The sequence below is a fragment of the Neomonachus schauinslandi genome, chromosome 2 (genome assembly GCF_002201575.2).
Source record: "Neomonachus schauinslandi chromosome 2, ASM220157v2, whole genome shotgun sequence".
NCBI classification, from domain to species: domain Eukaryota; kingdom Metazoa; phylum Chordata; class Mammalia; order Carnivora; family Phocidae; genus Neomonachus; species Neomonachus schauinslandi.
The window spans coordinates 116,518,883-116,545,723 of record NC_058404.1 but is presented as its reverse complement, the minus strand read 5'-3'; the positions used below and the strand labels follow the sequence as shown (position 1 = coordinate 116,545,723).

The 26,841-nt window shown below is 33.5% G+C and overlaps 1 protein-coding gene across 1 annotated transcript in view; it reads right to left on the bottom strand.

The window, feature by feature from the left end:
- Nucleotides 1-26,841, bottom strand: part of TBCK (TBC1 domain containing kinase) — a 222,105-nt gene that overhangs the window by 84,950 nt on the left and 110,314 nt on the right. Inside the window, exons 21-22 of the mRNA XM_044912651.1 lie at nt 17,131-17,167; nt 15,902-16,063 (exon numbers count right to left, since the gene is read on the bottom strand). Coding sequence (XP_044768586.1) covers nt 15,902-16,063; nt 17,131-17,167 — 199 coding nt within the window. The remainder of the gene's footprint in view (nt 1-15,901; nt 16,064-17,130; nt 17,168-26,841) is intronic.

Sequence of the window (26,841 nt, the reverse complement as noted above, 5' to 3'; positions counted from 1 at the left end):
TTCTTGACTAGGGTAACAAATCATAACTTTTCATTCACATGCAAAACAAATTCCATTGCCAGAAAACATTAAGAAAAATCCCGTTGCATATTATTGGACATTAAACAGAAACTGGATTTGCAAATAATTTTTTTCCTAATCCTGCAATCATACGACAAGAGGGGCCATTGAAGCTATTTTGGAATATCTTGATTTACATAGGACATTTAACATATTGGATAATTTGAACCATTTCCTTCCCCACTCTGAAATTCTCATCTGTAGTTAACAACAGTATGGTTATTTCAACCCAACTTGTGTTTGAGATAATATACTCACAATTGTCCCTGTGAGGCAGCTAGAAAATTAAGTAGCCAGGAAAACTGCTAAGAATAGGAAGTAAATAATTTTGTATATCCAAACTACTGTAAAACATGGCTTGCTTAAATAAGAACAGATAAATTGTAGAGATAATGTTTCATATTTAAAATGAGTTAAAAATTTTATGAAGTTGAGTTTTTATTTGCTGTTCACTGAGAAAGGACTAACATGTAGGAAAAAAAGGAATGGCCAGTAGTTTACCTAACATCAGGTTTTTATCTAACACCAGGGATTGTCACTACTGTAGTTAAAAATGAGCTTCCTAGAAAGTCAGAACTAAACTTCTGAAGATACTAGATTGGACTATTTGAAACTGCTGATATGGAAACCTACTTTGTAAACAAATAACATATTCCCCTGTAATAGTAAAAAGTACTAGATTTGGACTCCAAATTCTAGTGACTAACTTATATAACAAGGAGCATTCCATAACATAACCGTGCCTCAGTTATTTCAAGAGCAAAATGGAGATAATAATAAAATCTACTTAACATAGCTGTGATATTTATACAAGATAGAAAATTTTAAAAGCTTTATAAACCCTAAGTGATTCATGGCTATTATAGAGATTATTTACATTGCCCAAATTTTCTATTCATAATTTTGCTTTAGAAATGAAGCTTACTGTAGGAGAATTAAAAATGTACAAACTTAGGTTTTGGTTTAAATAATGTTCCTCTGTGCCACTGTTGGGTCCATAAAGGCCACCCTGTTTGTTTAATTGAATTGAACTAAAAGTGAGTTCTTACTATGTTCGAAGTTTGGTATTAAGTGCTGAGGCATCATAAAGATGAGTAATTGCTGAGAGTGTTGGAGAGGTGGCCCAGTCAGGGTGTGGTTCCCACTGAACACCTTGGGTATTCATTCAGTTAAGGACCTTGACATGCCACATTCTTGGACTAAGTAAAATATTAAGAGACCCACCTTAATAAATAAAAAAATTAATATGAACAAAAGGACCCACCAGTTATTTAACTGTCTAGCAAAACAAAACTCAGCACTATTTAAAGGAAGATGATAAAATCCAGATACCTTTCAATGTATCTTTATCAATATCCACTGTATAATAAACAATAACTACACATGCAAAGCAGAAAAATGTGATCTATAATCAAGAAAAAGAAGTTCATACAAATAGACCTATAAGATTATTCAGAATTGGAATTATTAGATAAGACTTCAAAGTAATTACTATAAATATGTTCAATGACTTAAAGGAAAATACTAAAGTGAATGGACAGAGAACTGCAAACAATAAAAAAATTGAAATAGTAGAACAGTAAAATACATTATTTGAAGTGGAAATTTACTGAAAGGTCTTAAAAGCAAGATAAAAAAAAAAAGAACTATATTGAGGACAACACAGTCAATCTGCTAAAAACCAAAAATAAAGAGGAAACACAAATCTACAAGAAGGAATGAAGAGCACTGATAATGGAAAAATATGGTGGTAAAATACCAAAAAAATGATCTTTTAACTTCTTTTAATATGGTTAAAAAGTAACTAGCTATTTAAAATCAGAATAACAAGAGTTTATCGTGAAGTTTATTACAAATGTAGATGTAAAATATATTAAAACAACACCAGAAAACATGGAAAGTAAATGGAATTACACTATTGCAAAATTTTTACATTTTCTATAAAACTGTACAATGTTAACTCTGTGTAAACTATGGTAGGTCAAAGACACAGATCATAGTCCTTAGAGCAATAACCAAAAGAAATTTAAAATGCAAAATAAAAAGTCAACAAAGGTATTAAGATGAAATGTCAAAATTATTTAGTTAACGTAAGTCAGAAAAGGAAGAGGAGAAACACAAGCAAATGGGACAATTAGAAATATGCCCAACCATATTAAAGACATGTGGACTAAACACTCTATTTAAAAGGAGTAAAATTCAAGACTGGATAAACAGCAAATAATTATATGCCTCAATTATATGTCTAACTATACGTCTAGACAACTATATGTCTGAAAGTAATACATTTAAAATATTTTAAATATAAAATAGTTAAATTTAAAGTAACAGAATATAAGTATATATTTTAAATATTTCTAAATTTAAATACTTAAAATCACAGATGGGTTGAAAATAAAATACAGAAAAAATACTATGTAAGAACCAAGCACGAGAAAGTTCATGTGATTATATTAATATCACACTAAACAGACTCTAAGACAGGAAGTATTACTGAGATAAAGAGGCACATTTCATAATGATAAAAAGTTCATCCGTCAAGATGACATAACAATCCTAAGTGTATATGCATTTCATATGAGAGCTTTAAAATATAAAAGCAAAAACTGATAGAATTAAGGTTGAAATAGATAAATCTGTAATAATAGCTAGAGAGTTTAATACTTCCCTCCAGTAATTTATAGAACAAAGAGAGGAAAAGCCTAGTTAGGGTAAAGAAGACCCAAACATTATTGTTGACTTATTTGACATTTAAAAAGCACTACACTCAAAAAATTTAAATAAACATGATTTTAATATGCACATTAAAGTTTAACAAGATAGGTAACAGGTGTTACATAAAGTTTCAACAACTTTTTAAAATTGAAATTTCGACCAAAAAGTATTTTTTGACTAAAAAAATTTACAAGGGAAATCAGTAATTATTCTTAAAGCAATAATAATGAAAAGACAGTATAACAAAATTTGTTGTATGCCTCAAAAGAAGTACTTAGGGGCAGTTACATTAGAAAAGATGAAAGTTATAAAATCAGTACTCTAAGTTTGGTCTTTAAGTAGCAAGAAAGAGAGGGCACATTAAACCCAAAGAAGACAGATGACAGAAAAGTTAAAAAAAAAAAAAAAAAAAAAAAAGAAAGAAAGAAAGAAAGAAAAAAACCCAGAAAAACAATAATAAAAGTTAAATTAACAAGGAAAATATTAGTGCCATTGATAAACCCCAGCAGAATGATCAAGATAAAGATGAGCAAATTATAAGTATATGGAATGAAAGGAGATATTACTACAGATATATCAGACAGTAAAACCATAACAATGTAATATTATGAACAATTAAATACCAGCAAATTTGAAAACAAATAAAATAGATAAATTCCTTAGAAAGCACAGTTTACCACAAACATAACTTGACACAAGAAGAAACAGGACAACCGTGCAGTCACATATCTTTAAAGAAGTTAATTCTTTTTTTTTTTTTTAAAGATTTTATTTATTTATTTGACAGAGAGAGACACAGTGAGAGAGGGAACACAAGCAGGGGGAGTGGGAGAGGGAGAAGCAGGCTCTCTGCGGAGCAGGAGATGGACGCAGGGCTCGATCCCAGGATGCTGGGATCATGACCTGAGCTGAAGGAAGACACGGAATGAATGAGCCACCTAGGTGCCCCTAAAGAAGTTAATTTTCCCACAAAGAAAACTACAGATGGAGATGGTTTCATTGGTGAAACTTATAAAATATTTAAAGAATTTCTAACAATCTTGCACAAATTCATTCTGAAGACAGAAAAAGAGGGAATACTCCTACTTGTTTTAAGACTATAACCTTAAGTAAACCTGATATAACCCAGTATAACTCTGATACAAAAATCTGAGAAAAATATATGAAAATTAAAACCCAGTATTTCTCATGAACATAGACATAAGATCCTTAACAAAATACTACTTAAGTGTGGTAGGTTAAATAAGGAGCCCCAAGGATATATACATCCTAAGCCTCAGAACCTATGAATATGTTCCACTATAGACAAAAGAACCTTGAAATGTGATGAAGTTGAGGATCTTGAGATGGACAGATCATCATGAATTATCCAGGAGGACCCAATAGAATCACAAGTAACCTTATAAGAAGGAGCATGAGTTTAGAGGAAGGAAGTAGAAAGAGATGTGACAACATTATGCAGTGGGTGTTAAAGATGAAGGGGCCACAGACAAAAGAATACATGTGGCCTCAAGAAGTTGGCAAAGAGGAAATGGATTTTTCCCTTCAGAGCCTCCATAAGGAATAAGCCCTCACAACACCTTTACTTTTGTCCAGTCAGACTGATTTTTAACTTCTGATCTCCAGTGTATAAATCATAAATCTGTGTTTGTGGTAGTCTTTTACAGGAGCAATATAGGAAACTAATACACAAGGGTATACTCTAAGTGTAAACTGTCTATTCACAATATTTCTTTCTTTTTTCTTTTCGTTTTCTTTCTTTCTTTCCCTCCCTCCCTCCCTCCTTCATTCCCTCCCCATATCTTTTCAAATTAATGTTTTCAATTTCTTTGGGTAACACTCAGTAGTGGAATTACTGATCATATGGTATTTCTATTTTTAATTTTTTGAGGAACTTCCATCCTGTTTTCCACATTGGCTGTACCAATTTACATTCCTACCAGCAGTACACTAGGGATCCTTTTTCTCTATATCCTTGCCAACACTTGTTATTTCCTGTCTTTTTGATTGCAGCCATTCTGACAGTGCAAGGTGATAATCTCACTGTGGTTTTGATTTGCATTTCCCTGATGATTAATGATGTTGAGCATCTTTTCATTCATTTATTTGCCATCTGTATGTCTTCTTTGGAGAAAATGTCAATTCAGGTCCTTGGCCCTGAATTGTTTTTTATTTCAGTGTTGTTTTGCATAAACATTCTTTATATACTTTGGATATCAAACCCTTATTGGATATTTCATTTGTAAATACCTTCTCCCATTTAGTAGGTTGCCTTTCAGTTTTGTTGATGGTTTCCTTTGCTGTGCAAAAGCTTTTTATTTTGGTGTAGTCCCAATAGTTCATTTTTTGCTTTTGTTTCCCTTGCTTGAGGAGACATAATCTAAAAAAAATGTTCCTATGGCTTATGTCAAAGAAATTATTGCCTATGTTTTCTTCTAGGCATTTTATGGTTTCAGGTCTTCCATTTAGGTCTTTTTTTTTTTAATTATGTTATGTTAATCACCATATATTACATCATTAGTTTTTGATGTAGTGTACCATGATTCATTGTTTGCATATAACACCCAGTGCATTTAGGTCTTTCATCCATTTTGAGTTTGTTTTTGTGTATGGTGTAACAAAGTGGCCCAGTTTTATTCTTTTGCATGTAGCAGTCCAGTTTTCCCAGCACCATTTATTGAAAAGACTTTTTTCCCATTGTATACTCTAGCCTCCTTTGTTGTAGATTAATTGACCATATAAGCATGGGTTTATTTCTGGGCTCTCTATTCTGTTAAATTGATCTGTATGTCTATTTCTGTGCCAGTACCATGCTGTTTTGATTACTACAGCTTTGTAGCATATCTTGAAATCTGGGATTGTGATACCTCTGGCTTTCTTCTCTCTCAAGATTGCTTTGGCTATTTGAAGTCTTTTGTGGTTGCATACAAATTTTAGGATTATTTGTCCTAGCTCTGTGAAAAATGCTGTTGGTATTTTGATAGGGATTGCATTAAATCTGTAGATTGCTTTGGGTAGTATGGACATTTTAACAATATTAATCCTTCCAAACCATGAGCAGAGACTATCTTTCCATTTGTTTGTGTCATCTTCAATTTCTTCAGTCAGTATTTATCATTTTCAGAGTACAGGTCTTTCACCTCCTTGGTTAAGTTTATTCCTAGGTATTTTATTCTTTTTGGTGCAATTGTAAATGGGATTGTTTTCTTAATTTATCTTTCTGCTACTTCCTTATTAGTGTAGAGAAATGCAATGGATTTCTGTGTATTAATTTTGTGTCCTGCAACTTTACTGAATTTGTTTATTACTTCTAATAGTTTTTCAGTGGAGTCTTTAGGGTTTTCTGAGTATAATATCATGTCTGCAAATAGTGACTGTTTAACTTCTTCCTTACCAATATAGATGTCTCTTATATTTGTTTCTCTTGTCTGATTACTGTTTCTAGGACTTCTAGTACTATGCTGAATAAACGTGGTGAGAGTGGACATCCTTGTTTTGTTCCTGACGTCAAAGGAAAAGTTCTGTTTTTCATCATTGAGTCTGATGTTAGCTGTAGGCTTTTCGTAAATGGCCTTTATGATGTTGAGGTATGTTCCCTCTAAACGTACTTTGTTGAAAGTTTTTATCATGAGTGGATGTTGAATTTTGTCAAATACTTTTTCTGCATGTGTTGAGATGATCAGATGATTTTTATCCTTCATTTTGCTAATGTATCATGTTGACTGATTTGTGAATACTAAACTATCTCTGCATCCCTGAAATAAATCCTACTTGATTGTGGTGAATGATCCTTTTAGTATATTGTTGGAATGTGGTTTGTTAATATTTTGTTGAGCATTTTTGCATCTATGTTCATCAGGGCTATTAGTCCGCAGTTTTCTTTTTCTTTTTTTTTTTTTTGTGATGTCTTTGTCTACTTTTAGTATCAAGGTAATGCTGGTCTTGTAGAATGTATTTGGAGGCTTTCCTTCCTCTTCTAATTTTTTGGGATAGTTTGAGGAGAATAGGTATTCATTCTTAAAATGTTTGGTAGAATTCACCTGTGAATCCACCTTGTCCTGGACTTTTTTCTTGGTAGTTTTTTTTGTTTTGAGAGAGAGAGAGAGTGAGAATCTTAAGCAGGCTCTACACTTAGTGCAGAGCCTGACATGGGGCTCGATCTCACGACCCCAAGATCATGACCTGAGCCAAAATCAAGAGTCGGACACTTAACCGACTGAGCCACCCACGTGCCTCTGTTGGTAGTTTTTTGACTAATAATTCAATTTTGTTACTAGTAACTGGTCTGTTCAGATTTTCTATTCCTCCCTGATTCAGTTTTGGAAGATTCAGTTTTTAGAAGTTTATCTCTATTCACAATATTTCTGATATATCAAATGTGAGGGATTTTCTCTTATACCAACAACCAATTCTCCAACTCTCTGGATACCAGCTGGATGTCCTACAATTTAATTAAATTCTGAACAGTAACTACCCAGAATTTGCACAGACCCCACAAGTTAAGGGCTCAGTCCCACAAGACTGCCTCCATTTCAGATGCCAGTCACAAGTTCCAGGTTGTCACCTATACTTCTGACCAACTGACTATAAATTGTGGGTCTCACAATCCATTTCTCAGGTTAATTTGCTGTAACAGCTCACAGAACTCAGGGAAACACTTTACTTAAGTTTACCAGTTTATTATAAAGGATACAAATGAATAGCCAGATGAAGAGGCATACAGGGCAATGTCCAGAAGGATCCTGTGTGGGAGCTTCTGTCCCTGTGAAGATGAGGTGAATCTCCCAGCAAGTGGATATGTTCACCAACCAAGAATCTCTCTGAACTCTTTAGGTATTTTTATAAAGGCTTCATCACATAGGCACGAGTGATTACTAACTCAATTTCCAGCTCCTCTCCTGTCCTAGGAGGATAGGGGATCATGGCTTGGTCTTTCTGATTACCAGCTCTTATCCTGAAGTTCTCTAGGAGCCCACAAAGATTTATCTCATTAAAATAAACTGCTGCCCTATCACCTAGGAAATTCCAAGGGATTTAGGACCTTTGAGTCAGGAACCAAAGTCAAGGACCAAATATTAGAATAAAAGATGCTCCTAGCATCTCTGTCATTCAGGTAATTACAAGTGTTTTAGGAACTATTGTCAGGAAGTGGGGAAAGAAACCAAATATATAGTTCTTATTCTATCACACCTGGAAATTTGAGGTTGGTTTAATGAAATGGACTATTAATTATGCAATTCTTCAGATTAAGAGACTAAGGGAGGAACACTATATGATTAACATGATAAATGCTCAAAAAAACATGTGACAAAAATTCAATACCCATTAATCATAAAATCTCTCAACAAACTAGGAAAAGAAGGGAAGTTCCTCAATTTGATAAAGGGCATTTATAAAAAATCTACAGCTAACATAAAGCTTAATGGTGAAACATCAAATGCTTTTTTCTTTTTTCCCTCCTAAGAGTGAACCAAGACAAAGATGTGTTTTCATCAATTCTATTCAACGTGGACTGAAGGTCCTAGTCAGTGCAATGAAGCAAGAAAAATAAAAGGAAGGCATAAAAATGGGAAAGGAAGAAATACAACTGTCTTTCTTCTCAGACAATATGGTTTTTTACATTTAGAAAAAAACCCTAAGGAATCTACAAAACTATTAGAACTAGTAAATGAATTTAGCAAGTTTGAAGGCTATCATGGTTCAAAACTCAATTGAATTTCCGTATATTATTGACATAATTGGATAATAAATTTAAAAATTTGATGTACAATAGAATGAAAAGCATAAAATACCTAGGAATATATTTAATAAAAAATAAGCAGGGCGCCTGGGTGGCTCAGTTGGTTAAGCGACTGCCTTCGGCTCAGGTCATGATCCTGGAGTCCCAGGATCGAGTCCCGCATCGGGCTCCCTGCTCAGCAGGGAGTCTGCTTCTCCCTCTGACCCTCCCCCCTCTCATGCTCCCTCTCTATCTCATTCTCTCTCTCAAATAAATAAAATCTTTAAAAATAAAATAAAATAAAATAAAAAATAAGCAAAATATCACACTTAAAACTACAAGCATTGTTGAGAGAAATTAAAGAAGACCTAAATAAATGGAGATATACCATGTTCATGGATTGAAAGATTCAATATTGATAAAACTGCAATTGCACCTAAATCTGATCTATAGATTCAAAGCAACCCTAATCAAACTACCACCAGCTTTGTTGTAGATTTTTTTGACAAAAACTCAGGCAATTTAATGGGGAAAGGAAAGCCTTTTCAACAAAACGAACTGAAAAAACTGAATAAATATATGGGACAATAAATGAACCTCCATATCAGAATCATACCACGCAATGAATTCAACTGGATCAAAATGAAAATTTTGACCAAAACATGAAAATTAAAATAAGCTTCTGGAAGAAAACTGAGGAGAATATCTTAATGATTTTGGAGTAGGTAAACTAGGTAAACATTTCTTAGGGAGGGTACACTATTTGAGGATTCTGGCTTCTGGATAAAAATCCATAAATGATTTTTCAGGCTCAACCATAGGCAATTACAAATGCTTTAACTGGAGGCCTCATGAGAGAAGGCTGCGCTCCTCACACCAGACTTGGTACAGCGCACTGTACCAATGCACTGTAGTCTCTGAAGGCAGTTGCTGTCAAGGACTCAGATCTCCCTGGCTGACCATGCTACTACACATATCTACATTCCTAGTCCAAGCCTCAACACAGATGTCTTTTATCAGTTGCCTCTGGCAGAGGTCTTCTTCAGATACCTTTCAAAGACTTCTTTATCAGAGGAAAATGAACTTGAAGATATTTCCTCCACTCTAATTGAGTACTAAGTACTACTCTTCTACTCCAATCTGTTTCCACTCCACCCTTCCTGGGCCTCCAGGTCCATTAGATTGCAGGAACATTTTGCTCCAGGCTCCCTTGGTAGTTAGACCTCCAGGTCTGTGCTGATCCACCTGACCCTCCACTATTCCATGTGGAAAAATAAAACATGGAGGAGTTGGTGATTTCTTCTGTTTAGCCTCTTGCATATAGACTTGACTGTTTAATTTTGGCTTGTTTTCTTAATTGGCTACTACAACAGCTGGCTATCAGCCTGCTTGAGCTCAGTCCATCCCCTGACAATATAACCATAAAAGAAAAAACTGATAAACTTTATTAAAATCAAAAGTATCAATTTATCAAAAGACACAGTTGAGAAAACAAAGGCCAAGAACAGATAAAACCATACACATTAATAGAACAGTGGTTGCTAACAGGGGAGTAGAGATTGACAGGGGAGTGACATGAAGGAATTTTCTAGGGTAATTCAAATATTCTATATCTTGAATAGGGTGTTGTTTACATAGATATTTATTACTGTCAAGATGTAATGAATTGTACAATTGACACCTATACATTTCACTGTCTATAAATCTTATATCAATTAAAAATATGTTTAAATATTGAGAGAAACAAACAAAAAGAGGAAGCACAAGGTCTTTGTATCTTCTTTTCCTATAAGGATTTTTTGTGTAAAATTTTCAGTTGGACTAGAATGGAGAGGCTAGGTATGGAGTTATATTCCACTTGTTCAATTACATAGCATCATTTATTATCTATTAAAAATTTTAGAACATTTGAATAATTTTATTAACATCCAAAACCATAAGGGTGATCTGCAACCTATTAATCTACCTATCTCAACCATAGATATTTTTGACACAAATTGTTTATAAGAAGAAAGTGAGAAGTATTCTAAGTATTGATGTTCTAAGACATGAAAACATCTCAACAATAATATAGTATAACTTTCACTGCTGAACAAACAACTATAAAGTTGCTTATCTTACTAACAGAAAACAAGATGAATGGAATTGAATATGCTTATTATGAAGCATTCTTTACAAGGTAAATCATAAGGACAGTACTCCCTGACATCCTCAGGCTGATAGAACTGCTACTAACATTTAATATACTGAGATGAAGTATACTATAGTCGGTAGAGAAGCACAGATTCAAAACCCAATAATCTTGAGTAACTCACGGATTCACATTTTAACATTGTTTGTAATGAGTATCATCTGTAGTCCAAGGAACACACAGATAGAGTGTTATTACTAGAAAAGAGGATTTTTTTTTTTTGCATTCCCACCAGCAGTGTAGGAAGGAGAAAAGAGGATTCTAAAACATAAGAAATGTGCAGTGAGAGACCAATTTACTAAGATTTTGTAGGTGCTAAAGAGAGATAGCATCTGAAAATTCTCTCAGGACTTTGCCATGTAAATTATTGTGGTAAAGATCAATAGGTACTCTTTTACCATATTCTTGAACTTATCTCGGGCCACTTGCTCTCTTTTCATTCTTTGGAAACATAGCATTTTAAAAGTGTCCAATCCATTTTGCACGCTACACCAAGAATCATTTTTCTAAAATATAAATCTAATCATGTCACTTTTCTGTTTAACACTTTCCAACTGCATATGGAATAAATCCAAAATTCCTCAGCATATCATATAGGGTCCCCATAATCAGGACTCTATTTCATCAATTTTTATTACCATCATCAGTGCTATTATCCCTGTCCATTCACTCCAGTATCTTTATCTGTCATCCTACCCTCTATTAGTATCCTACTTAAAGTTAGATGGTCATACAATTGCACACTTCTGTGTCATCCTTATGCTACGTTCTAAACCTCTAGTGCTTTTTCCTCATCCCATGGGGCTGGTACTGTCTTATCCTTATGTTTATGACCTCAGTGCATAAAACTGTGTCTGTCATATAATTGTTTTTATTAGACATGTGTTGAATGAATGACTTATCTTAAGGTCTCACAGAAAGTGGTCAAAATTTCCTGACAACCAATTCATCCACTTCACATGCTTCACAACTCAAAAACATTAAAGCAAAGTTGCTAAGTCTCATAGATCAATATTATTGAATGTTTCCCAAAAGTAAGTCTACTCTTGCCTTCCCTTTTTGTTCTAAACATGGTATTTTTCACAAGCCCACATTTACTGGGGTTTAACTTTACTGACACCATTATTTATCTATATAATATTTCTGGATGATTTGTCCTTGTTTTGTGCTCCTTTCACATTTCTTAGTTCAATTCAGATGGACACTATAGCAGAACAATATCAGACAGGATAGAATGAAGTCTGACAGACATCATCCTGTAATTGAGCTTAAAAGGTAGTAACCTTGGAAACTGTCTTCATAACACCAGTGACCAATATCCAGTATTGGATGGCACTATGAAAATCTCAGTATTTCTTCTAAAAATACCTTGCCGCTATTTTTAGACTGTATAAGAAATGGCAAATGTACTGCTTTCATATTTATCTCCCCTAGTACTACAATGACACACACAGCAATACATGTCAAGAACTTTTAGCAACATTTTCTAGCATCATTCGTACTTCCTCAGAAGGTAACATCCCACTATATAATCTATTACAAGGGAATAGAATTTGGGAATAATTTTTGGCAAAAATAGTATCTTTTTGCTATGTTCTCTCTTCAAGAATTAAAGGTTAGGGCGCCTGGGTGGCTCAGTTGGTTAAGCGACTTCCTTTGGCTCAGGTCATGATCCTGGAGTCCCGGGATCGAGTCCCGCATCGGGCTCCCTGCTCAGCAGGGGGTCTGCTTCTCCCTCTGCCCTCTTCCCTCTCGTGCTCTCTGTCTCTCATTCTCTCTCTCTCAAATAAATAAATAAAATCTTTAAAAAAAAAAAAAAGAAAACCACTGGGGGAAAAAAAAAGAATTAAAGAGTTAGTATAAAGTGTTGCAAAGGAGGGAGAAAGGAGAGGGGACTTACAGAGATTGAATGTTACATGTTCTTTATGTATTTTTAAAATATTAAATGCTACATATACTTTAAAAGAATAGTTACACATACTGTGTACTCAGTACTGGATTTTGTGTCAGGTATGTTATGTATATTATCTTTAGTGCTCGTCGTAACACTAAAGCAGAAATTAATGTGCCAGAACTGGGATGTGAACCTACATCTATGTTACCTACAGACAGCTCTTTCAGCAGGAGCACTGCACTGAAAGTTTCCCAGCTCACACAGGCAGTGTGTGGCGGAGCTAGGACTTAAACCCTTATCTGTCTTGACTGCAAAGCCTGTGCTGTCTATATACTATACTACACTGTCTCTGAGCAATGAAAGGAAATATTCTTCTTAGTCATAATATACGCTCAACATAGAAGGCTTACTTGACTTCTTACGTAATTCCTCAATTGCTTTTGCTAACAAGGAGATCTGTATGATTGATATCTACTTTAATAATTTATAGAAAGAGCCAAATGGGGTGATTGCTGCATTTATACCACCAATAGGAAAGCCTGTCATGATAGAATGGAAAAGTGAAAAAAAGCACAATAATGATGATGACAACATTAATAAAAATAATCACTTACATCGTGTTTGCTTTGTGCCAGTACTGCTCTAGGTTGTTTAGATATATTTATTTAATACAACAACCTATGAGGTAGGTACTATTATCATTCTCATGTAATTAGAGTTAAGGAAACAAGGAGGTTAGGTCATGACTCTAAGGTCACACAGCTATAACTGACAGAGCCAGGATGTGAAACCCAGGTGATCTGGTGCCACAGTCCATGCTCTTAACAACTAGAGCTACTGAGTGTCTCTTTGTAGAAAGAAACAACTAGAAAGGACAACTAAAAAAAAAAAAATGCAACCCTATTTGTTCACAATGTTACCAACTGGGTAGTGTTTCCATCCTGTTACTGTCAATAGATGTTCTGAAGCAATCTGCTTCAGCAAAGAATTTAGTTAAATTTGCTGTTTGCTTACGCTTTTAAACTCAGTTGAATGGGGATTTCAGTAAAGTACAACGTATTTAGTGAGTTCAAATCCATGTTTGATCCTATCCTGTCTTTATCTACAAAGTTTGTCTCAAGAATTAAAGTGAAATATAGAGTTAGCCTATCCTTTTTCTGTAGACTTAAAAAGATTGTTTCTTTTAAATATGTTCCAAGCTTATGTCACATAATTTTTGCTTAGAAAAGGCACGTTCAGTGTGTTTGTGTGTATTAATCTGGATTCACTTCTTAGGACTTCCCATGATCGCTTCCAGTTCCTTCAAGCATCAAGTACAGTTAGGAAGCTCAACATCTTTTTAGATCTACTTAGGAAATACATCCCAAATAAGTGTCCTTTGATTAAAAATAAAACACGGGTATACTTTAGGGCAAGGTCTACGTTTAGACCCCTTCTGTTTTTTTTTAAGTCGTATTTTTATTATAATTTCTTTCTTCCCCAACAGGAATTATATACAGTAACCAAGCAAATGATGAGCCGGAATAATGGCTAAGGATCAAGGCAATTCACATCAATAGAAGGCATCCTATTTTCAAAGTAGGTAGAGTTTACCTTTTCAACGAGTCAGTCCTAACAAATGTGTTCTTACTTTCTGATTTGAGAAATAATAATTTTATTTTAATGGACAAGCAGAGTTACTGTTAATATGCCTATACAATCTGACAACAGATTCTTTCATCAGTATTTAACGGTGCATTTATGTATGAAATTGGAAAGGCATTAAATTTGCTTGATTTCAAAATGCACAATCAGCATTTCTGATTTTATTTTAGAACTGACCAGATAAATTCTTTTAATCCTAATTAATCATCCTCTGTTTAAGTTGGGAATGAGAGCAAAACATCGCAGGGTACAAGAGAGTGTTCCTAGTTTGTGAAACCAGCTTCTTTATTACTATTCAATGCCAAAAGAAAAAAAAATAGATAATTTGATTTTCAAAAGGAATCTCCCAGAAACAAATAATATAAGAACTGAACTATTATTTGTTCATATAAAAAAATAACTTAAGTTTGATAAGTTAGATGATGGCAATACTCTGAATTTGGGGGAAAGAAGGGAGAAATTTTACATAAATCCAAGCATTTTTGTTATTATTCCAAGCATTTTTGTTAGTATTTTCCCAAAAGGATGAGGATTTCAACAACAGAGAGACAGTGAAGTACCAAATATAGATCATCCACTAAAGATAAAAATCAGGGTAGGTAGCAGTTTTCTTATTTCTCTTGAGAGTGCTTAATAGATATGTAATCTTAAGGTACCCTTTATTTTGAGGTTTTATTTATTTTTTAATCGTTTTTTAAAATTTAAATTCAATTAATTAACATATAATGTATTATTAGTTTCAAGAGAGAGGTCAATGATTCACCAGTCTTATATAATACCCAGTGCTCATTACATCACATGCCCCCCTTTCTTTTGTTCTTTGTTTTTTAGGCAAATTTATCTCTTGGATAACTTTAAGTGCATTTATTATCAGCAGTCACTTGTGCCTGCCTAAAACTATGAACAACAATAAACTCAGCAGAAGGGCTGGAACCAATGAAATGCTGTTTGAAGAAAGTAGAATTTTTCTACCTGAAAAACGTTTTGGTTTCTGCAAAAATATAGTTTTTTAGTTCCACAGATTGTTATATCTTAGGTAATCACATTACTTTCATCTTTGCAACCACAGCAGCAAAGCTTAGACCATAGTTGTATTTCCTATTTCCATACTTAGCTTTTGACACCTAGATTTACAAACTCTTCACTTGTGAATATAATATATAGCTTAACTTACTATCCCGCACTGTATGACATGGAATTTCCTAGGAGTGTTATGTGCCCTCCCGAGGGCACAGCGTTTCCTTTCCTCAAACTGTCAAATGGTTAGTAAGCACCTATGGATAGGAGAGAGCAAAGCTCCATGTGGATTACATCTTTGTGAAAATATAGATTCTTAAACACCTAACCAAGTAGCCTATTGACTCTATCAGCTGAAGATAAACAGGCCCATCCTAAGATTGAAGGCAAATATGTTACTGCCCCCAGTTCTTTTACCCTTTTGGTGGCATCACTGACTTGAAAGTAAACCACAGCCATCTAGTATGACCCAGGTTTGTACCTATAATGCTGGAACAGCAGATGTGGCAGTATATGAGTGAGAGAGAATCCAGAGAAGGAAGTCAAGGCTCAAGAAGAGATTTTGAAATCTTGGATGATTATTTTTGCAAATTGCTATAAGACTGCCTCTTTATCTTATAATTACATTTCATTTAGTGATTCTATTTATTTATATCTGTACCTGGTAAATCAGAGAAGAGAAGAATGCACTCATTAAAGCCATTAGCCAAAAGCCGGTCCCGTAGCTGCTGGAGAATTGCTACTCCAATACAGAATGGGAAAGAGGAATTCCCAAGGAGTAAGGTATCCCAGAGGTGGAAAATTTTGTGCAGTGGAAATACATCTGTAAAATAACAAAATATAAATATATTAATTAAAATAAAAAACAAATTAACAAATTAAAACAATAACAAGCTGTTTTACTAGCCTTATGGTCAAAGCTGTTGAAGAACAAATACTACCAAACTGTTTTTATAAAATGTTTATTTGGTTTTATAAAATGTTCATAAACACTATTTTTGGTTTGGCTTCATTAAATGTTTATAGAACTGTTTTCATACAATATTTATTGCTTCCTAAGGCATCTTTAAAATTTGATAATCAGATTGGTCAAATAGATGACATTTTCTAACCTCCATCATCAATCCTGGTATAGTTGTTTCATTCATTATATTTCTTCCTAGAATTTTCTTGTTATACTGTTCTCATAAATTTATTTACCTAGATGAAATTTAGTCCTGTTTTAGATTGAGTATTGTAACATTTTTATTATGCATTCTAAATAATTGCTTTATTAAGTTCCCATAAAAATTTTATCCCATTTTTTGCAACTTTAGTTTTTACACTTAATGATACTGTGGATATCCTTCCAGGCCAATGCATACAGATCTACTCTAAATATAGTATTCCATTTGTCATTTGTACCCATTTAAGCAGAATGTTCACCATATTAATACCTGTCATTGATTAAACTATTATATACCCACATAATCTATTTCTAGAGGAATTCCAGGTTTGGAAATAGCAAAAGTATTAGCTATTAGAGGATCTCTAAAAATTGAGTCTCATTTGGTTTGTAAAAGTTGTCTTCCAAAAAACTCTACGTTAGTACTATAGTTAATGTTAATTTCTTTTTCATTAGAGGGCAGAGATTGTATGAATGTCATGACATGTAAGATAGGCATCCTATACATCACCAGGCAACACTCATCCTATGCAATACTCTTTTTGATATTCATCAGTCAAAACAATTCAAATTTCTCCCTACCCAACTCTATTACATTAGAATTACATAAGGATGTTTATGTAGTTATATCTGTTTAATATCACTGTAACTATAATATACTGGGGAAGAATGGAGCTGTCCTTTTACTAATACGATACTGAAAGAAAAGGGAAAATGATACTTACGAGTAAACATTGTGAGAAACCAAGGGATGGCATAGAGCTATGGGTGGAAGAGGAAAGGGGTTCCAGGGATGGATAAAGAAGAAATAAAATATAATTACAATGATTACTAATAAACTGAATGTAAAAAATATTCGATGCTTTGGTCTACTCCACTGATTAAAATAAGAGTGAATGTCAATATTATTACCACAAATACTCTTTTAAATAATATTATCTCTTACAAATGCTGCAGATGACACTTTCGCCAAGGATTATTCCACAGAATGTCTTCATTTCATCAAAGAAAATACTCAAGACAATGTCTAACCCAAAAACAATATTAGCAAGCCAACTCCAAGGGTATACTTTCAGATTTTTACAAAAATATTTCTGGGATTTTAATGGTTCTTATCACTATGGAGTTACCCTTAGTATTTTTTGAGAATTGTTAAGATGGTATTTGAAAAATGTCCAAAATGTCTCATAAAAAGGTACTATGAAGCATAGGCTTTCTATTACCACTCTCTAAATTAATAGGAAACTTCATAACAGAATAAAAGTAATGAGATCCTGAAATGAAATGGGTCTTCAGCTGAGTGACAAATTTATTTTCCTAAATTTACTGTCTAGGAATGAAAATAAATACATACACACACACAGACACACTTGTACACATACTTTCAATTAATTTTTGACATCCTGAAAGTGAGAAATCATTCCTAATTTCTAAAAGTAGAGTAAAATCTCCTTTGTCAGTAGCAGGTATCAAAAATCAATAATTTATAGAAAAACCTGAAAAAGCTCTAATTTTATTGTACTTTGGGTAACAATGCAGTCTATCATTAGACAAAGATTTCTGTACTACCTTTAGGGTTTAAATATTCTTTCAGCACTTATCAATTATGAATTTATGAGTAGAGTTGCACATGTCTTTGCATAGCACACCACTGAGTATTTATGCCATCAAAATGCTGGTCAAGAACCCTAGGTATAATTATACAGTACCTTAAAATCTAAGTACTGTATGTGAAATAAAGCTCATTGCTCTCCACAAGATCATTTATATACACATAGACAGTCCTTTCAAGTGACATTATAAAAGTGAAAGCTGAAAAGTATAAAGGTATGTGATTTTACTGTAAAGAGTATGGATTGTAGAAAACAATAAAATATAACAAAATCCAAACTCTTCAGCTTAATTTAAGTTTAGAAATAGTAAATATATGTTTCATCACTATTTTTTAGTTTTCCTTTCTTTAAAGGACATGACATAAATTATATTACAATACCTCTACCCTCCTGATCAAAGCCAATTATTTGCCATTAGGAATCTTAACTGAATTACTTCAGCTTCAGTAACAAGCTAACATCTGTTTTCCCACAGAGTGAAGAGGGCATTGTATGAGGAAACTACACAAAGTAGGGAAGGAATCACTTCAAAAGATCAGAGGGAAGACTTGCCAGGCTCACACAAAGCCAGGAATAGTTCATCTTACCATCAGTCAGAATAAAAAAACAAACTAATAAATGAACAAAAAACCTATAATAAACAAGTCATTGGGTAGAGTACTCAAAAGAGTATTGCCTTAGTAATATTAGCAAAATTATGCTTCCAAATTATGCTGCTGCGGTCTTACTTAATAACCTTAAAAACAGGCTTTGAAAGGATCAAATTGTTTCTTTTTTTTTTCAAAGATTTTATTTATTTATTTGAGAGAGAGAATGAGAGAGAGAGAGAGATCATGAGAGGAAGTAGGGTCAGAGGGAGAGGCAGACTCCCTGCTGAGCAGGGAGCCTGATGGGGGACTCGATGACTCCAGGATCATGACCTGAGCTGAAGGCAGTCACTTAACCAACTGAGCCACCCAGGCGCCCCTGAAAGGATCAAATTGTTTCAGTGTGAGTTAGTTACATCCCAAAATAAACCTCAAGAATATTTATAAGAATATAAAAATATCCAATATTCAACAAGGTAAAATTCATAATGTCTGGAATCTAATTTAAAAAAATACCAGTAGTAAAAAGTAGCAGAAAAAAGTGATCCATAATGAGGAGAAAAATAATTCAATCAAAATGCACACAGAACTGACATGTTTGTAATACCAGGCAATGATGTTAAGATACTTTTTATAACTATATTTCATATGTTCAAAAAGCTAAGGAGGTTTATGTTAAGTAGAGACATGGCAGATACAAAAAAAAAACCAACCAAAAATATCAAACTTTTAGAGATGAAAAGTAGGATGTCTGAGATAAAAAAAATATACTGGATGGGATTTAAGAGCAGATCAGACACTGCAGATGAAAAAATTAGTGAACTTGAAAACACTGAAATAGAAAGTACCCAAAATGAAACAAAGGAAGAAAAAGGACAAAAACAAACAAAAACAAAAAAACAAAAAACAGCCCTGAGCATCAGTGAGCAACTTCAATCAGCTAAATATGTATGTTATTAGAGATACGAAATGAGAGAGAGAAAATATGAAAGGGGACAGAAAAAATATTTGAAGAAATAATACCTTGAACATTTTCCAAATTTGGTGAAAACTAAAAACTAATAGGATCCAATAATCTCAAGTTGCCCAAACACAAGACCCATGAAGAAAACCACACCAAGGCACATCATACTCAAATTCCTCAAAATCAGTGGTAAAGAGAAAAATCTTATACACCATAGCTAGACACACACACACACACACACACACACATTATGTAAGAGCATCAATGAGAAGATTCTTCTCAAAAAATGTTTTGTCAGTGCCCAATAAATGACAGTGTAGCAACATTTTTAAAGTATTAAAAAAATCTATGTAGAATTGTATGCTCAGCAAAAATATCTTTTGAAGACAAAAGGTAAAATAAAGACTCTTTCACACACACAGAAACTGAAAAAATTCATCACCAGCAGTCCTATACTACAAGAAATACTGAAGAAGTCTTCCAGGCAGAAAGGAAATGATACCAGATGGAAATCTAGATCTACACAGAATGAAGAGACATACAGGGATTATAAATGTGTATGTGGCTGAATATAAGACTTTTATTTTTAAAAAATCTTTAAAAATAGTAATTTCTTTAAAGCAAAAATAGTAATTTATTGTGGGGTTTATAACATATGTAGAAATAAAATTTAGGACAACTATAACAGAAACACTGGGAGGGGAAAATGGAAGTATATATTATAAAGTATTTGTACTATCTGTGAAGTGGTATAATATAACTTGAAAGCAAATGGTGGTAAGTTAAAGAATTATAATATAAACCAGAATTTCTTCATCACTATTCACATTTTAGGTTAGATAACTTTTGGTTGGGAATGTCCTTTGCATTTTCAGATTATTGCAGCAATCCAGCCTCCACCCACTAGATGCCAGTAGTATTCACCCAGTTTCGTCAAAAATGTCTTTAGACATTGCCAAAAACCCTCTGGGAGGCAAAACTGCCTGTTTGAAGACCACTGTATAAATCCTAGGGAAACCAATAAGAAAACACAACAGAGTCATAGCTAACATGTCAACAAAGGAAATAAAATAAAATCACAGAAAAAAAATCCAATGAATTAAAAGAAGACAGATAAAAAGGAAGAGGAAAACAAAGAATTGATGAGACAGAATAAAAATAGCAAATGGTAGATTTAAAGGCAACCATATCAATAATCACCAAAAAAGTCAATGGTTCTTACGATGGTTGATTTTATGTGTCAACTTGACTGATATGGGGTGTCCAGTTATTAGTTAGACACTATTCTGGTTGTGTCTTTGAGGGTGTTTCTGGATAAGATCAACATGTGAATCAGTAGACTTAATAAAGCAGATTGTTCTCCCTAATGTGAGTGGGCCTTATGCAATTTGTTGGAAGTCTAAATAGAACAGAAGTAATACTTCTATTAGTAATATTAATAGAAGACAGAGTAAGGGAGAATTCACTCTCTGCTCTGATGGATAGGATACAGCAGTGAACAAAACATAGGTCCAGCCTGTAAGGAGCTTATAGTTCATTAAGGGCAGTAGATGTTCATTGCATATTCTCTCAATTCATTCCACTTAGGTTCTTGCCTCCACCTCACCACCAAAACTGCTCTTATCTTCGTCATAAAAGATTTCCCTGTTGCTAAATCTAATAGCCAATTCTCCTTCTCAGTTCTTCTTTAGCAATCATCAGGGTTTGCCATAGTTAACTACTCTTACCTTCTCAACCCGCCTCTCCGATTTGACTTCCAAGATACCACATTCATCTACTTTTCTTCTTACCTTTCTGATTGTTGCTCCATCTCCTTTGTTGGTTCTTTTTCATCTCCTTGACTTAAATATTGGCATCCCCTATTTTCAGTCCTTGGACTTTTCCTCTTTCTGTTTTCTCCAAATGATTATATACAGTGTGAGAACTCCCCCATTTTTATAGCTCTATCCCAGGCCTCTTCCCTGAATTTCAAACCCACATGTCTAAATGCCAGTTGACATTTCCACTTGTATGTCTAACAGATATACAAAACATGTCCCAAACTGAGCTCCTGAGACTACTTCAAAAATTTGTGCTCCAAGTATAGTCTTCCAAATCTCAGTTAAGAGCAACTCTGTTCTAATTGCTCAGGTAAAAAATTCTGGCATCATTCTTAACTTCTCCTTCTCCTACATTGTACATCTGCCACCAGCAATCCTGCTGGCTCTACCTTCAAAATTATTCCAGAATGTAAAAACTGCTTACCACCCCTACCGCTAATTTCCTGATTCAAGCCACTCTTGCCTAGATTATTACAATAGTGCATGACTAACCTTTTTAAATTCTATCTCTGTTCTTCCTTGGGTTTCTCTTACCATAACAGCCAGAATGATCTTGTTAAAATGTTTAGATCAGAACATATCCAGTGGCTTTCCAACACTGTAAAAGCTGAAGTCTTAACTATGAAATCTGCTTTGATGTAAAATCTGGTCCTCTTTGACTCTCACCTCCTTGTTCATTGAGCTCCAGTCACATTGGTCTCCTGGCTGCTTCTTCAACATCCCTGGCATGCTTACACCTCCTGAGGGCTTTAGCACTTGCTATTGCTTCTGCTTCAGTTGCTCTTTCCCTCAGTTCCTTAAGGCATTTATTCAAGTCACTTTTTCCATGAGGCTTTCCCTGACTTCGCTCCTTCCCATCCCTTCCCTTCCCCTTCCTTTTCTGTTCTCCTTCCTCCCTCCCTCCCTTCCTCCCCCCACCCTTTCTCTCCTCTCCCTCAAGTTTTTAATTCCAGTTAGTTAACAGTGTTATATTAGTTTCGGGTGTACAATATGGTGATTCAACACTTCCATGCATTACCTGGTGCTCATCACAACAAGTGCCCTCCTTAACCCCCATCCCTTATTTAACCCATCCCCCCAATCCCTTCGCCTATGTTATTAAAAAATTCAATTTCCTCTACATCTGAGTACTTTACATTCATGTCCCTACTTTAGTTTTTTTTCCTCTTTAGTACTTACCACTACCCAACATATCACATAGTATATTTATCTTTTTTATTGTCTATCGCCCACTAGAATATAAATTCAATGGGGGCAGAGATTTTGTCTGTTTTTTTTTTTTTTTCATTGACATACCCATGGCCTAGGAAAAAGGGCAGCACATAATAGGCACTCAAAGATTTGTTGAAAGAAAGAACAAAATATATAATGAAGATAACTGAAAGGATAGATTAAAAGATCCAAAAATGAGATTATACACTTTCTTGAGAAGTTTTCAATAAATATGAAATAATGAGAAATTAGCTAATCTTCCTTGGGTTTTTTTTTTTTTAAAGATTTTTATTTATTTATTTGACAGAGAGAGACATAGCGAGAGCAGGAACACAAGCAGGGGGAGTGGGAGAGGGAGAAGCAGGCTTCCTGCAGAGCAGGGAGCCCGATGTGGGGCTCGATCCCAGGACCCTGGGATCATGACCTGAGCCGAAGGCAGACGCTTAACGACTGAGCCACCCAGGCGTCCCCCTTGGGTTTTATATATCCTTCATATTAAATAGTGGAAAGTATTTAAACAACACCAAACTTAAAATTCTGAATTATATACTTATACTTTGACAACAATTATAAAAAGTTATTAGAAATAAGTGAAATGAAGCATATTCTAATAATATTTGAAAAGTAATAATTCAAGTTGAAAACATTTCTTTAATACATAATAACTCCTAGGTGCTCCCCAGTACCAGTCATCTCTTACCAACTAAAGTCAGGTAAATAAATAGTTAATATATTCTGTGAAATGGTAGTGCCTGTTATTTATTCTTTCTTTATTTCTTCCTTTTAAAATTTTAACTGATATTTTAATCTTAAATAATTTCTTAGGATATTGGTACATCTTCATAATGCAGTCTAATATATGAGAAAGACAGCAGTATAACATAATTTTGAATACTAGGCTGGTTCAGGTTTTAATTTTAAAAATAGCAATTAAATAATGAAATATTTTATTGCAAATATAAAAAATATATAAAATTAGTCTTATTAAGTTAGAAATATTATTAGCTTTTCTTGATTTAAAGATGGAAACTGAAACCCAATGAAAAAAAAATCCTACATGCTTTAATTATTTTCTCCAGATCATTATATTATTTTGCTTTATTTGGCCTAGTGGTAGTCTACCAAGAGTCAGCTGAGTAAATACTGCCCCCTAGCTACAGCAAGAAAGAATAGTGATATTTAGCATTTCAGGACATCTTTACAAATGGCCTAGTAATATAAATATTACAACTATCAACAGGAAAAACAAAGGCCGGAAGCTCATTAACTTGATTTTGAAAAGTATAAAATTATGGCTTAAATAGTTGTAAAAGTATACAAATGTAAAAGATTAAAAAAAGGAAATATTTCTTATAAACTCTGGATGAATCTTCTGTCAAATGTATATTTACATATTTTCACACTGTCTCTCCTAATATTTTTAGTTTCTATTTTTACTTATTTTATGTATTATAAAAATTGTTATTTTCATTATATTTTAAATAATACAATTATTATTGTTATTATAAAAGGGAGTCCCTTCTAGTTGACTTTCTTAATCTAGCTTCTTATGAACATATTGTATTTTTTGTTTGCCTCAAGTCAGAAGTATGTTTACATTTAAGTTACCTCTATAAAATACACATTGACCATTAATCTGATACCTCATAATGACTCTCTGAATTAGGGAAATAAATATCTAGCCACTCAAGAAAGAATGCTTAAAAACTAGCAGGTTTTTGTTGTTGTTGTTTAGCAGTGGTAGATACTTTCACATATTTTCTTGAAACTCTAGACTTTGTGATCTGGTAGTTATATATCTCTTTAAACCTTTAGGTTTAGGTGAAGATTAGTTAACGGATCTAGAACACCTGGCAGAGGATGTATCAGACATCAGTATAGGAATTACAATGATCATTCTTAGTAATAGTCCAGAAACTTTTGTAATAAAAAATGTATTTTAACAACCCAAAGGGCTGAGGTCTTATGAAGCCATCTAACAAAAGATTCACACACTCTGGAATAAGGAGCACAGGAGTGAAAGGTAAGGAGAAGGGAACCCTAAGCACTGGGAACTGTACATGTTTTACAGGTTGGGGTAGACTCAATAAAGGCAAGGCATAGCCTAAGAAGGCTAAAGTATTTACCCTCCTGTTGGCTCTCAGAATCAACATTACTCAGTCCCATGACAGCTACTGTCAGTTCACAAAATTTCAAATTTACTTATACCAATTCTGTTTCTTCTATTTTCCAAATTCTTCTATTTTCCAAATTCTACTTTGTCTTTCTGACTTACTATCATCCTCTGAGCTACATATAGTATAACAAAGTTTGCTACAAAAGAAAATTCTTGAAAATCAAGAAAATGCTCCACAAGATTTGCATTGTTCCATTGTGCCACTCATTTTCAAAAGACCATTATCTCCTTCAACAACGAAAAAAATGATGCTTTATGCTAAATCAGGGTAAATTCAATAGAATGGGAAATTCAGTAGAATGGGAAAGGGTTTCACATAAATAAAAAAATATATATAGTAAAAGCAAAAGCAGTACTAAACAGTTCTCTTTCTTTAACAGTATTCCCCATCTTCTATCTTTTCAGAATTATGGGGAAACACCTTCTAAGAACAAAATCTACCTTTATTTCCATAACCACCTTTACGGAACAATAATCAAGAGATGAAAATTATAAATCTATAAGATAAAGAGTGATTCACAGAGCAACTCTTTAGGATATTTTAAATAGAAAAAAAAATTACATTCTGATATTTTTGTGAGCCAGTAAACTTTAAGCAAAAGATTGTTCCTAAAACAAAGCAATCAGTATTACTGCATTCTCACATATGAAAACAATTGTGCTAGGTACTGCGGCAGATACAAAGAAATGTAAACACTTGGCTCATATACATGAAAAGATAGATAAAGTAGTATGGAATATGGTGCTATTGAATCAATACCATCTAGACTCCTTGCTAGGGCTTGAAGTCAAACTTAACTTAAATTTCCAGGGTATATATTCCCTGTTCTCTGACAACCAGAAAATTTTATCTATATCTAAATCATCTGGCATTCTTTGGTAGATTATTGATGGTGGATTCCCCCAATGATAATGCAAGTTTATTTATTTATTTTTAACTATCCTGGTAATTTGTTTGGCTTGAGACTTGAAACTTACTAAGAATCTAAGTCTTCTTTCCTTATCTAATGTGCTCACACTGTATTATCTCTATTTTTTATAAAGCATTTTCACAGATTTCAACTTATCTAAGGCTCACAGAGTCCTGTGGGTAGTCAAGGTAGACATTATTTTTCCTAATTTATTAATCAGCCACCTGAGGCTGGAAGTGAGTTACTATGCCACAGTCATAGGTCTATAACTTTTAAAGCAGGCACTAGACGCCAGGACTTCTGACCGCCTATTGTTCTTTATACTATACAAGGATGGTAGAGAAGACAAAAATAAGTTGGGTTATAAGTATTTTTTTCTACATAACTTATTAATATTACACTGTATACTCTAAATTGTAGGTAAATTACCTCCCATACTTACTGTGAACACAACCAAAAAGTTGGATCATTTCAGATCCAGATTAGATCCTTCCAGAGGAACACTGTTACAGAACTTTCTGTGATGAAGGAAATGTTCTACAGTTGTTTAAAAAAATTTTTTTAAGCCTCAAATACTAATACCCCCAAATAATAATTAATATATGATAAACATTTCTCTATATATTTCTGTATTTATATAAAATTTTAGATAAAAATATTCATAGCAAAACCTGGATCATATTACACTTGCTACTTTATGAAGTACTAGATATAAAACTTACAAGTGAATAAAACAGAAAATTTGTTACTTTAAGAGATATTAGTGTCTGAAGATCTAGTTAAAGTTGCTAAAAAAAGAACAGAAAAAAACTTTTAAACTATACTTTCAAGCTTAAGTATTACCTATTGATTACCTGTTTTGAAAGATGACAAAATTATTACACTTATACTCTCTATCCCTTCTCTAATACCTCAATTTTTATATACTATTTTTACATTATTAAGTTTTATAACATTTAAATTCTATATCATTACATAATTAACACAGTTGTTTAGTATTAATCCTTCATTTAAATGGAGTAACCAGTTCCTCGAGTTGCTAGTTTTATTTAACTCTTTCTTGGTTGGATTTCATCATCTATTTTAATTTCTCTAAAAGAAGCTCTTGGGGCTTGTATTTCCTAAATTCTTGGATGCTTGAGAATCTATATAC